Source organism: Lathamus discolor, chromosome 1 (genome assembly GCF_037157495.1).
Source record: "Lathamus discolor isolate bLatDis1 chromosome 1, bLatDis1.hap1, whole genome shotgun sequence".
Taxonomy (NCBI): domain Eukaryota; kingdom Metazoa; phylum Chordata; class Aves; order Psittaciformes; family Psittacidae; genus Lathamus; species Lathamus discolor.
The window spans coordinates 120439136-120452522 of NC_088884.1; the positions used below are offsets into that span (position 1 = coordinate 120439136).

At 40.7% G+C, this 13387-nt stretch overlaps 1 protein-coding gene and 1 non-coding gene across 2 annotated transcripts in view; both read left to right on the top strand.

Annotated features, from left to right (window-relative positions):
• Nucleotides 1–1250: 1250 nt before the first annotated feature.
• The window catches only part of GUCY1B1 (guanylate cyclase 1 soluble subunit beta 1), a 42352-nt gene continuing 30215 nt past the window's right edge, over nucleotides 1251–13387 (top strand). The window contains exons 1-2 of the mRNA XM_065693332.1: nucleotides 1251–1327; nucleotides 1636–1709. Coding sequence (XP_065549404.1) covers nucleotides 1325–1327; nucleotides 1636–1709 — 77 coding nt within the window. The 5' untranslated portion in view covers nucleotides 1251–1324. The remainder of the gene's footprint in view (nucleotides 1328–1635; nucleotides 1710–13387) is intronic.
• Nucleotides 5867–5938, top strand: TRNAG-UCC (transfer RNA glycine (anticodon UCC)). Its single transcript has one exon. It is a non-coding gene; the product is annotated as a tRNA-Gly (tRNA).

Here is a 13387-nt window from a genome sequence, read left to right on the forward strand (position 1 = left end):
GTTTGAACCCGCTACCCCTTGTCCTGTCACTACAGTCCCTAATGAAGAGTCCCTCTCCAGCATCCCTATAGCCCCCCTTCTGATCCTGGAAGGCTGCTACAAGGTAATCCAAGCAGCCTTATCTTCTCCAGGCTGAACAGCCCCAACTTTCTCAGTTTATCTTCATACGGGAGGTTATCTTTTTTGTTCCGTGTATATGATAACACATAATGACAGTGGGTTATTTCTGAACTGTCTTTGGCATGTTGTCAGCAATCCTCTGCTCAAAACTCCTGTCGTAAGGGTCATACCTTACTTGGAGAACCCTTTCAGAATCCATACACAGCAAGTTATTGATAATGCAGTGTTTATTCACAATGGCTATGGACAAGGAGTCAACAATGCAACCCCACCCACCAAACATTAATGAAAGCACTTCTTATTATGCTTTTAACTTCATCTGCATTTGAAGAAATGAATGCACAGAAACAGAATGCCTAAAATAATTTTCACTGTTTCACAGAATACCAGGTTGGAAGGGACCCCAAGGATCATTTGCTCTAACTTTTCTAGGTAAATCATGGCTAGTCTAGGTGGCCCGGCACCTTGTTCGGCCAATCTTTTGCCCCTCAGATTCTTCACTTTTTAGGGTGAATTTATTTCCCCAAAAGCTAAGAGGTTGCACTGGGATATGAACAACTGAGGAAGTGTATCTGTTCCTGCAAAAGCAACCACTGCAAAGGGCACTGACACCAGAACACACGTTGCCCTACACATACCTAGCTAATCACTATGAACCTGCATTTTGATCAGTTTTCTGCTTCAGTGTCAGCCGAGTCCCAACGACTCCAGCTGGAGAAAAGCAGCTGGGAAATCCTTTTGCTGCGTAGGAAACTCAAGTCAGATGTTCAAAGGGTTCCCCTCTGAAGAGAGCACCGGGGAAAAATAGCCAAGAGGGATGTGCGTGTTCCTGAGGCCTGTCCCTCCTTCCCTCTCCACACACGCCAGCCCCAGGCGACAGCTAACGCCGTTATCCCGCCGCCCTCAGCACCTGAGGGCTAACCCCTCCCAGCCTCAACAGCAGCGGCCCCGTCCGCCGCCTCCGGCCCCTCACGCCCGCCGCTCCCACTGCCCCGCGCCCAACCCCCGTCGCGCCGCCGCATCCCCAAACCCAAGCCACCCGCAGTCCCGCCTCCGCCTCTGATTGGAGGACAGCACCGCTGCCGCGCTCGCCATTGGCTCTCGGCTGATGCCACTCGGGGCGGTGGCGGCCGGGGGAGGTTGTGAGGCAACCAGGACCAGTCTTGTGCTCCGTGGCGGCGGCGGCGGCTGCGGTACCGGCACCATGGTGAGCTCCGCCGGGAGACCGGCAGTGGCGGAGGATATCTTGTCTGGTCTGGTCTGGTCTGGTCTGGTCTGGTCTGGTCTGGCCGGTGGGAGGAAAGAGGCCAGATCTGCTTGGGAAGAGGGAACTGTGAGGGGAGCCGGGCCCTAGCCCTTTGTTTTCCGGAGGGAGATGGTGTGGTGGGTGGTGTGGTGTTTTGGGGTGGTTGGTTCCCGCCGGAGTGACCGGCACCGGGATGGGATGCTGCGGGCGGTGGAAGGGGCTCCCCCGCCCGGCGCCTGACCGTGCCGCTGTCTTGGTCTGCCCCGCAGTACGGCTTCGTCAATCACGCCCTGGAGCTGCTCGTCATCCGCAACTACGGGCCTGCCGTCTGGGAGGACATCAAGTAAGTGTGCGTGTGTCTGTATGCGTGTGTCTGTATGCGTGTGTCTGTATGCGTGTCCCTCCTCCCCGGGCAGGCGGGGCCGGCGTTCGGGGTCGCCCGCGAACGTCGTTCCCAGGCCGGGTGGCCGCGCCCCGGCGGTGCCCCGTTTGCGACCGGTACTGGCAGGTCTGTATAAACGTCTGTTGTGTGTCAGCGGACCCCAGGATGCGGCTGTCTTCTGTCACAAGACCAACACGGTTCTTGCTGTGTTTGGTCCTGCTCGGGCCTTTCTTCACACCACAGAGATGCACCTTGTCCCATCGTTACTGCTGTCCAGGAACTGCAGCGGAGATGGCATTGATGCCTGCGGTTCCTTTGCTATACAAAGTATATAGCGGAAATAATGTGTGGGCAAAATGTCCCAGAAACCATGGAAGCCCTTCCTTGAGTCAGACTACCAGATGAACCATGCAACAGTTGCATCTCTTTGCATTCCTAAAGGAACTGAAACTGCAGTGTTTAGCTGGTAAACTCTCATCAAAAACGAATGTGAAATTTTGGTAATTTGATTAGCTTGAAATTAGAAAAAGTCATTGCTACATAGAAATACATATAAGAATGTATACATAAGAATGATTTTTGGTTTTCTGCTCTTGAACTCTCTAATTTCTTGTATCTCACCTTTGCTGGCTTGGCAGTATAGCATTTTTACAAGGAGATGACTATCTTTAAACTTCTGATGACTAGTGAGATTGCACAGAAAGTTTGAAATGGGTAGTGCAAACAAAATTCTATTTACCATAAATATGGTGTTATTGATGCTTTGGCCAAACTACAAGAAATATTTTTTAAGAAGACATAAATGCTCATAGAGTTTTAAGCTTACTTTGTAAGGCATCAGGTAACTGTATTTTGAAGAAAGGTTTCTATATGATTTGTTGGTATCATATGTTTTAAAGGAGAAATAGATTATCTGACTTGGAGAAAGTGGTCTTCTTTCAACTGGACACCTTCTTCTATACTCCTCTTTCCCATTTGTTTTGGGCCAGTTTTAATATGTTGATGTAACAGTTTTGCATTGTTGTAATACAGTTTTTGGAGTTAAAGGACTGTTCTTGACTGAGATTTTTGTGACCATGACACCTTTTTTTCATTAGTCCATTCATTAAGAATGTAGTAATCTGGCACAGTACCATGAAATCAGGGAATCATAGAAATGTTGGTTGGAGGGGACCTCTGGAGGTTATTTAGTCCATCTGTTCCAACCAGGACTGTTACTGGCACTAGATCAGTGCCTAGCTATGACTTTTGTCCAGCTGAGTCTTTAAAATCACCAGAAATGGAGAGTCCCAGTTCTGGTTTGGGAGACATTCACTGTTCAGTGATCCCTGGCAGTCTGTAAGTTACTCCTGGCAAATACAGTCCTATGGATTGCATAGATGAGTGTTCAGTGAATGTCAGCAGTTTTGTGTTGTAGGTTATGTGAACTATGTAAGGTTATTTTTCTTACATACCTTATCTAAACACACTGCTCTATTTTGAATTCTTGATACTGGTTTTATATGATGCATTAACTTTTTTAATTAAGAAACAATTAAAAATATAGCAATACATACATTTTTTGTTGTAATTTTAATGGAAATGATGTATACAATAAAATCCTGTTCACTGATTCCTGGCATGCCATCACTTACCAAGATGCCTGTCAGTGTTATGATCCACTTTGATGCAGAATTGAGTTTGTATTTAAGACAAATCTATCTGAAAAGATACAACATTTCATCTTCTAGTTCGAGGTCGTGCTGCAGTCTGTCAGAACCTAGTCATGATTCCTGATGCATCCTGTCTTAAGATTTTACACACCTCATAGATTACTGAAGATAACTAAAGCCTATGAGGAATACTACTTATTTAATGTTTTGAAAAAAAAATGAGTAGAAAGATATGAAATACTTTGCTAAGATAGTTGTGGAAATTCAGGAAGCTCTTACATCCTGTTTCTGGTTTTCAGCTGAGAAATATTTCTGTCTTGTAGCAGCCCATCTGCTAGGCCTTGCTATTAGCTCGCAGAGAAGATGGCTTTCTGGAAGGAAACTGTACCACACCAGCATCCAAACAGAAGAATGGAACATGATCTCCAAGAAAGAGCTAATGTATATGCAACAGCTGCCATACCTCCTGATGCAAAAGGTGTTTGCAACAGGGTAGTAACTCAGCAGGATTTATCTTAACAAGTAGTATATCCTAGAGTTTAGAAACTAGCAAACAAACCCCTATATGTATCACTGCAACAAATTATAGTGGTGCTTATTTAGGGGATGTTACAGGTTCAACTGATAGCAGCTAAATGCTTGTTGATGTAGGTACTTTTAGGTACTGCAGGTTCCTGTGGTGCACTTGCAGAGGAGATGTGGAAGAGGTTAGGTGTTTTAGCATATGTAAATACAGACTTATTTCAGAGGTTTTGTTAGAAGTGTAAATCATGTAGAAAACAATGGGAAGATGCAGACTAGTGCTATGGCATGCTGAGTTGAATCAGCCGAATCAGTGATGATTGAACTGGAGGAGTAATTGTTGAAGTTAACAATCTTCGGCTGTGTTGTGGCTGATTTTAAAAAATGAGAGGAACTTCACACTGCTAGTATGGTTGAACTTGCTGCATTTGCAACAATTTGAGCATTTCTGTCAAGCAGAAAGGCCTCTGGGTAGTTTGGTACAAAATTTGACATCTAAGCTTTATTTTTTGTGTTGAGCTAATCACATGCTGCTATTTTGTTCTCCCTGGAGTAGCTGCAGAAGCTGTGAATCAGCACTGCAGAGTGGTGGGTTGTGATTGCTGAGGGATTCTCAAATGCCAATGAGTTAATTTGTACTTAATATTGATAGAAGTGAAAAGAAAACATAGAACGGAATAAACTGAAGTAATGGAAACAATTAGTTTTTCAAAAAGGTACATTCAGAAAAGTTAAATGCTGAATTTAGAGGGTATGCTCCATCTGAAGCATGAAAACTTTTGTCTCCTGTGGCTTCTTCGGTCAAAAGCGACATTGAATGAAGTTATTACATAGAATTTGAGAGAGCAAATAGTTGAATTTGATGCTTTTGGGAGAGTGGTGTTTTCGTTGACATGACTTGATATTAACTGAGTCAGAATGATGATTTCAAGTCCCTGCTTCCACGATTTCATTTATTTTTCAACATTCTTGTCAAACCAGTCTATCTAGAAAACATACATATTGATTCTGTTTTTAAATAACCCAGAGTGGTATTCTTGCGAAAGTTAGACTCCATTTTTTTTTAATCCACTTTTAAAACAGAGCATAACTAAACAACTGAATATCAATTTTGTCAGCTCAATGGAAATACGGCTTGGTTTTCCTAAAGAACTGGAACTAAAAAGCTTTAAACCCCAACAACTTAAAGCCATCTATTTCTGAACCAACATTGTTGATCCTGAATAGGATGAATTCAAAACAAGATGAAGAAAGCCAGTATATGAGCGATGAGAGGTAATCTTCATTTATGGAGCCTTTATTCCTTTTCTGAACTGCAAAGTCTCAAAAATTAATTTCTCCTTAAGTTTTTCTTTGGCTGCCACTCATAGAACTGAGAATTTGGGCTTGTGGACAGTTTTTTCATGATGAAGCCCTGGAAGGATTAGAGGGATTTAGCAAAGCTGGATGAGAGGGGGAGTGAGAGCAGCTTGTAAAGAATTCTTCTGCAGTTGCTGAATTCTGCAGTAGCAGATTTTTCATATTGGGAAGTGAAGATGATCTGGCATCATAATTTCTTTTGCTTACTGGCAGTTGCAAGCTGCATATACACTTGTCATTGTAGTCCACTCCTTTAGTCTTTGGAAAGGAGGACTTAGGATCTGGAATACATGGAGATATGCTGCTTTGATCAGCACTGTACTAGCTGTGCAAAGAGTTATTAGTAAATTTTTACTTAGAGCTGTTAATCACATTTCTGCTAAGAACACGCTTTTGATTTGTCCCTTCCCTGGCTAAGAGAAAAGCTCTCTCAAATCCCTTATTTTGTCATTTCAGGGCTATTTCAGATTGTGTGGCCACAATGCAATGGCTTGAAAAGATGGTGCTTAAGATTCTTTTGGCATTAGATATCTTCAGTTCCTCTGCAGCCTTCATAAATACTAGCCAACATAAATAAAAAAATCTGCATTGGTGGTATAGTGGTGAGCATAGCTGCCTTCCAAGCAGCTGACCCGGGTTTGATTCCTGGCCAATGCACCAGTACTGTCCTCAGTTCAGTGGTGACAGTTCATTTTCTCCTTCTTGGTAGCTATACAGTGCTGTGTTTCAGTTTGAGAACAGGTGTGATAAATAGCTAATGATTACTCTTAATGAAGGACTTTTCAATCTCATGCTCTGCCAGTGAGGAGGGGCACAAGAAGCTGGGAGGAAGGAGAGACAGGACACCTGACCCAAGCTAGCCAAAGGGGTATTCCATCCCACAGCACATCATGCCCAGTACATGAACTGGGGTGAGTTACCTGGAAGGCCCAGATCACTGCTCGGGTTGGGCTGGGTATTGGTTGGCGGGTGGTGAGAAATTGTATTGTGCATCACTTGTGTTGATTGCTTTTTTTCCCCTTCCCTTTTTAGTTTTATATTCTCTCCCCTTGTTATTTCCGTTATTATTATTATTATTACAATAGTAGTAGTAGTGGTTTTATATTATACTTTAGTTATTAAACTGTTCTTATGTCAACCTGTGGGGTTTACATTCTTTCGATTCTCCTCCCCATCCTGCCCAGAGCTAGAGTGGGAGATAAAAGGGGGGCATGAGAGAGCGGCTGCATGTTTCTGAGTTACCAGCTTAAACCATGACACTAACATAAATTAAAAATTGTCAGGCCTAGCTAGTCTCACATACATGCAGTTGTGTGCTCATGTCTGCTCAAAGCCAAATTTGTACTGCCGGGTGATACGGTGTGTGGATGTGATAGTAAGTATTAGTAAGCATGGAATTACTGCCTATGTGCCTGCCCAAAACAAAATGGATATTACTTCATTAAAAAAAAGTAACCAAACAAAAAAAAAAAGTATCCAAAGCTTGTGAAGTTCTGTCTTCTCTGATATTTAAACACATGTGTGGTTATGTGTTTTTAAAAGGGGATTCTGTCATGATAAAGTCTGAGTTCTTCTGGAACAGGTGTCACATTTGGCTGAGCTGAACAGACAATATGTGTGAAATTCTGAGCACACCATTCAGCAGTTATAAAGTTTTAATTGTTTAACAGGGGATGTCTTCCTGAAACAGCTCCAGGATATTATGTGGGAACTAGAGCAGCGCTGTATATGTACATAGTCATTTATCTTGTGTTTCCCAACAGTATCACTCTGTGTTTGATTAAACGAATGCAGGATTTTCTTACAGGCTCCTAAATCTGAATTTAGGCCTGGTTAGATGTTCAACTGTGAGACTTTCAAATATAGTGCCAAGAAAAGGAATAACAACTCAAATATCTCATTAAGAAATGCATTAAAATGCTTCATCACAAGGCTGTAGAATAAACTAGTATTTTTTTCCACAGAGGTACATGAAAGATCTGGTTTTGGGAAGTCAAATGGCACAACTAGTCAACTGCTGTCCCCACAAATGCATGCGTAGCCTGATGAGCATGAAAACTAAAGCTGAAGTTGAAAACTCCAGTGTTTGCAAAAAAGTAACTACCTAAAGGTCAAACCACTTTTTAATTGATTCTAGAAAATAATGTCTGTGTTGAAATTTGCACAGTAGCAAAACAGGCATTTTCTGCCCCAAGAGTCATTTGTCCTTTGCTGGCTGTACCTTAGCGTGGGATGCAAAAAGCAAGTAATGGTCTTATTTTCTTGGTGCTCAATGCTTAATGTAGATTTAAGGCGTCATCCTGCCTTTGCCCTTTCTTGTCCTCCTTTTGTGGGTTAGGCTGATGTGTGCTGTCTACACATGCTCATAAATTCCAAGACTCCAGGTCTGGGTAGCCTGCTGTGTAGCACAGACTTTACGTGGACCTGGTGGTCTGGAAGTGTACACAAAGAAAGAGCAAAAGTTAATCACTTGTCCTGTGAGAAAGGAAATTTTTGTTGTTCTCCCGTAGACTTCACACATTATCACCTACCAGTGCTCCAGGCTAGTTTACTTTACAGAATTTATTCTGTAACTGTCCTGGTAAAGTTAAAACAGTGGAAGATTGAGGGTTGAGAATTTGTCCTCATGCAATATAAGTGGAAAGCGTCTCTTCTCAGTTTCAAATTGGGTTCAGCTGAGGTGTTAGAAAACTTTAGAATTAGGGAGAGTGAGATAAACGGCAGAGCTAGCAATTGCTTGTAGAAAACTGAAGAGGCAGAGAAACTTATGCGTCGTATAGGTAAAGGTTAACAAAGTCAGACTTAAGTGCTCACTGTAGCTTTTGCAGTAAAATGTAAGTGATTTAAGAATACATTTTTATTGGGTAAATTTTAAAAAGACATTCCTAGCAGTAAGGTACATTAGTGTTATTGCAGGTTGGCTAGTTAGGTTAGGAGAGGTAGATGCTTTTATTCATTTAGACATTTAAAAATGTCCTCCACTGACTTTCACTAGAATTTAGATATTTATGAACTCACTGACAGGATCTGATATTCTCATTAATTTTATTTGCAGTTATATTCCAAAATAGTAAATAATATAAAATAAAAGATTAAATGGAAAGTCTACTCAACTCTGCCTTTAAGCATGTATGCTACAGATTTTTTTTTACAGGGGACAGAATTGGATCTGGTTTTAAACTGTCATTGTTTCCTTGGAATTTTTCACAGAGCAAAACCTGCCCACTTTTATGCATATTAGACAAAGCAAATAATAAAAACCTTTTGTAGCTGCAAAATAATGGTACTAGCTTGACTTATTCTGTCCATATGCAGAGTTCAGAATGTCACCTTGTGAAAGATGTTTTTTTTTCCTGCTTACTAATATGGCAAAACACAATTTACATTTGTTGACAAATCCTGTAAAAATCAAGGTCTTGGCCTATTATGAAAAGGAGCGTGACCAGCAGGTCAAAGGAAGTGATCGTGCCCTTCTATTCTGCTCTCGTGAGACCTCACTTGGAGTACTGTGTACAGTTCTGGTGTCCTCAAAATAAAAAGGACATGGAACTGTTGGAACAAGTCCAGAGGAGGGCCGCGAGGATGATTAGGGGGCTGGGGCACCTCCCACATGAAGACAGGCTGAGGAAGTTGAGGCTGTTCAGCCTGGAGAAGAGAAGGCTGCGTGGAGACCTCATAGCAGCCTTCCAGTATCTGAAGGGGGCCTATAGGGATGCAGGAGAAGGACTTTTCATTAGGGACTGTAGTGATAGGACAAGGGGTAATGGGTTCAAACTTAAACAGGGGAAGTTTAGATTGGATATAAGGAAGTTCTTTACTGTAAGGGTGGTGAGGAACTGGAATGGGTTGCCCAGGGAAGCTGTGAATGCTCCATCCCTGACAGTGTTCAAGGTCAGGTTGGACAGAGGCTTGGGTGACATGGTTTAGTGTGAAGTGTCCTTGCCCATGGCAGGGGGGTTGGAACTAGATGATCTTAAGTTCCTTTCCAACCCTAACTATTCTATGATTCTATTACTGTTGATGAGCACAATGTTTAGATATAATAATAATGCATATTATAGCATAGTTTAACTTTTCAGAAACCTAGAAAAATATGCGCAGAAGCCGTAATGAAAGGCTATTGTTATAAGTTACATTCGTAATCTCTTAAGAGACATTGGAATTCAGATAGCTTGTTGGTCTGATGCTGATGGTTTGTAAAGTCCATGTAAACTGTGTTTTGAGTATAAAAAATGAAGTACCTTGAAAAAACAGGTCCACTTGTCTCAAACTGGGCGCCTGATATTAAAGAAACTTTCTGTCTGTGGTAGTCTTGCCCATTTGAAGTGGAAGTGGTGTAACTGGCCTCACAAGAGCTAGTTAACACTTGTGTGTGCAAATAGTATAGGGTTCAATTCCACAGGAAGAGGCTTTAGGAATAGGAAATAAAAATGATTTTGTCTTCAGAGCTAGATTTGAAAGCTACGCTATAAATCAAGCCTGATGTTACATATCAATGAATGGGGTAACACGAAATACCGAATAGTTGTTTGCCAAGTGAGTAGGATCTACCCTCAGTACTGAAACAGCCAGTAGCCTGGAGGAAAAGGGACAGGTTGGGTGTGACTGGTAGGTTGTGTCACGCAGGCTCAGGGAGAGGCAGGGAAAAATGGCTTGGAGCAAACTTTGCGAATGTTGCTGCAACCGGTACTTGAGTGCATCTCTCCTGGTTTCACAAAACAACAAAAAAAGTTAATCAAATGCTTATGGCTCTTTGTGAGACACTTGTTTTATTTCTTCATAGTCATTCTGGAAAATGGTATGTTTTCTAAGCTTTCAGCTGACCATAATCTCTCTATATAGGGCAACCCTTTAGAAAGCACGTAAAACAGTACCATAGTTTATACCAATCTGTCTACAGTGCTAACAGCATCGTTTCTGGTAGGAGAAATGATCAGCTTAGAATGTAAAGTTTTTTTATAAACTATGCTTGTATATGTAGATACATATGTATATAAATATATTTGTGTATGTATATGTGTGTGTGCATATTACGTCTACATAACCACATTGTGGCCTGGGCAATAAAAATGAAAACTAAACAGGAGTTAAGAATCAAAAATCTGTACAAAATAAGAGGTATGGCATTTCAGTTAGTTATTGTGAATAGCTGAAATGAGTGAAAAGCCTTGCAGTTATTTGTGATATTTCTCAGCAAGGGCTGATTTGCAAGAGAACCTTGGTGTCAAACTCCTTTTCAACATCAAAACATGTTTGGTTGTGCTGAGGATTTCCAGGGTTTTTTTTTTTTTTGATCCTATTAATGCCTTTGGCATTTCTCCCATGAAATTGCTGGCTTCCCTATTCCTTTTTTTATATACTTCTCTTCCCTGGACTGTAGAAGAAGTCCAGGTAGGTAATGAGTTACGGATTTTACCAGAAAGGCATGAATAACTGTATATTGCTGTGGTGGTAATAAGTCCCATGTGCATCATCTCTCCTGCTTTGTTGACCTGCTGTTGAGCTTGCTCGGTATTTGCCTTTCCCAGCCCACAACTCATTTATTATAAAGACTACTTGCTTTACAGTTTGCCTGAAGTTACTGATTCTTTCATGCTCAAAAACTTTGCAAACACACTGAGTTAATTACCAGCTCACCATGAACACTGATGGAAAAATAGACTCTTCACTAGAGTTTTAGACCGGAAGCCCATACTTATTTTAGCTCATTTAGGATTCAGTTATAATGAATTGCAGCGCTCTGTGGAAAAAACATGAAAATTAATTTTTCACTGCTCCTTAGTAGCATGTGGGTTTACACATTGCTGGGGATGGAGTGTTATGGTCAATCAGTCTCATAGCAATAAAGGTATCTTATAAACAGATGTCAAAAAGAGACTTTGGAAAACAAATAGTGAAAGGACAATTCAAGATTAATTTTTTTAATCCATATACCTCTTAACATTAATGAGCATTTATCAAGAAAGTGGCATTAAGTAGGAACATTTGTTCTTATTTATGTTTCTAGGTCCGTATTTCATGCTATTCTGAAGTTCTAAGCAGTATAAGTTTTCTTAAAACTGATGCTGAATAGATGATTCTTCGTGGGTCTGGCAATTAATACTCACAAGATTCATAGGGTCAGGACACTACACTTCCTGCTCCTTCAGTTCCTCACAGGGGAAGGACCTGCTTGGAGGTCAAGAGTTCAGTGTGGATGCCAAATTCTGTAATTCATCTGAGAAAGACTTGGCTAAAAGGAAACATTGGCATGTTGTAGAGCGTGGTGAGTGTTCTTGTAGCATCTCTCAGGTACTTTACGGTTCTCCCAGAATTGGGAAGTGCCTTTAGACCTGTCAGGATAGTAGGTTTTATAAATGTATCACTCACTCATATAAATGAAATGCTTAAAAGAGTATGTTGTAAATACCATTCCTTTTAAAAGGAAACAATACTAGCTTTATATTTTCAGTTTTTGGAATAGTAGCAAAAAGCTTCTACACTTGTTAACTGTATCTTTTAGGATTATCTTGTTTTGAAAACCTACATTAAACACTTTCATATCCAGCATGTAAAACTGGGAAATAACTCAGAACTCTGGAGTCTATAAATACACCTATTTACTTTACCCAGAACATAATTTTCCTGGACAGATTCCCATTTTTATTTAATCTTGTAACTTAATATAATTTATGTTTTTCCCAGCTGGGTGTTTTAAAATATCTCTGGACCATCCACAACATGTACATGTCGATTTTCTTTTTTTCCTTTTGGGAGGAGTGAGAAGAGTGGTTCAATATTTTTGATAATTTTTGACAAAGCATCTTCATGAAATACATGAAAAAAGATGAGAACCATTTTGAAAACACAAACCATCTGTGGAAATAATAGAATTAGCAGTGAGTTTGCTATTTTAATGTAAAAGAGATGCAAAGATGATGATTCTGATTTCACTGATAACCATCTTCACTTCTGACACGTGTAATTCTATTTAATAGTGTTATTCTTGGAATGTAATTAAACTTGACATGCTCCTGTCGGTGAGATCAGAACCATGCTGGGTTTCTAAGTAAGTGCAGTAGTGTTATTTTGTCATTAGGATTGTTTTGACTGGTCTGTTGAATTTAATGAGCACTTTTTCCATCCTTGGTACACCAAGAATAGTTAAGCACAATGGTGGCAGAAGTCCCAACAGAAACAATACCTATCATGGAAGAAGTCATAAAGGTGGTCTTGGAACTAGCTGGTGTTGTGGTGTGTTCAGGGTGACACACCCAGGGCATGCACTTTGGACTGGAGTTTTCATAGGAAGAGATACAGTGTTCTTTTGGGGCAGAGATGATCTGTTAAATTGACACCAACAGATTCTAAATAATAGTGCTGTTACATCGCAGAGAAGCCTGCGCATCTTCAGGATAAAAAGTAATTGTTCCATGCAGTCTTGTACCATCTTTTTTTTTTTTTTTTTTTTTTTTTCTGTTTGTGTCCTTTACATTTTCTCAGTGTTTGGTGAATGCAAAGCTCTCTAACAGGAAGGGTTCTCTTTCTGTACAATTCTTTAATTCCAGCTTATGACTGACTACAGAGACATGATGGTGAGTGTTACTTCACAGGAATAAAAAAGTTCTGACAGCAGCAATGTTCATCTTGATTATGGTTTATTCAGATTCCCTTTGAGTGCTACAGTCCAACTACAAAACTACATTAAAAAACACTTTGTACACAATGGACTGCATAAGTAAGACCAGCCTGGATTGGCATCTTGTTCAACTGCGTTGTCTGTAAAATCTCTAAAGATGACAAAGAATATCCTTACTACATTAAAATAGAGAAGATACTTCTGTGTGAAATAAAAATGTGTGCAATCTGCGGTTTAAAAATCAGCATTATTAACATTACCTTTAAACATTAGTAGTGTGTTTTCAAATACTAAACTGGTTTCACAGTAGGAAAGATTTTCAAAGGGCCCATTGCACTCATGTAGTATCACCTGTTACACTATTCTGTGCTGTTAGACCAACAGCAGTTTGGGAGGTGTTAGCATGACTGATGGAGGAAAGGCTGCTTTAAGACTTGATCCTGCTTTGACCTACTCAGTAGGAATTTTTCCATTGATTTCGAGGTCAA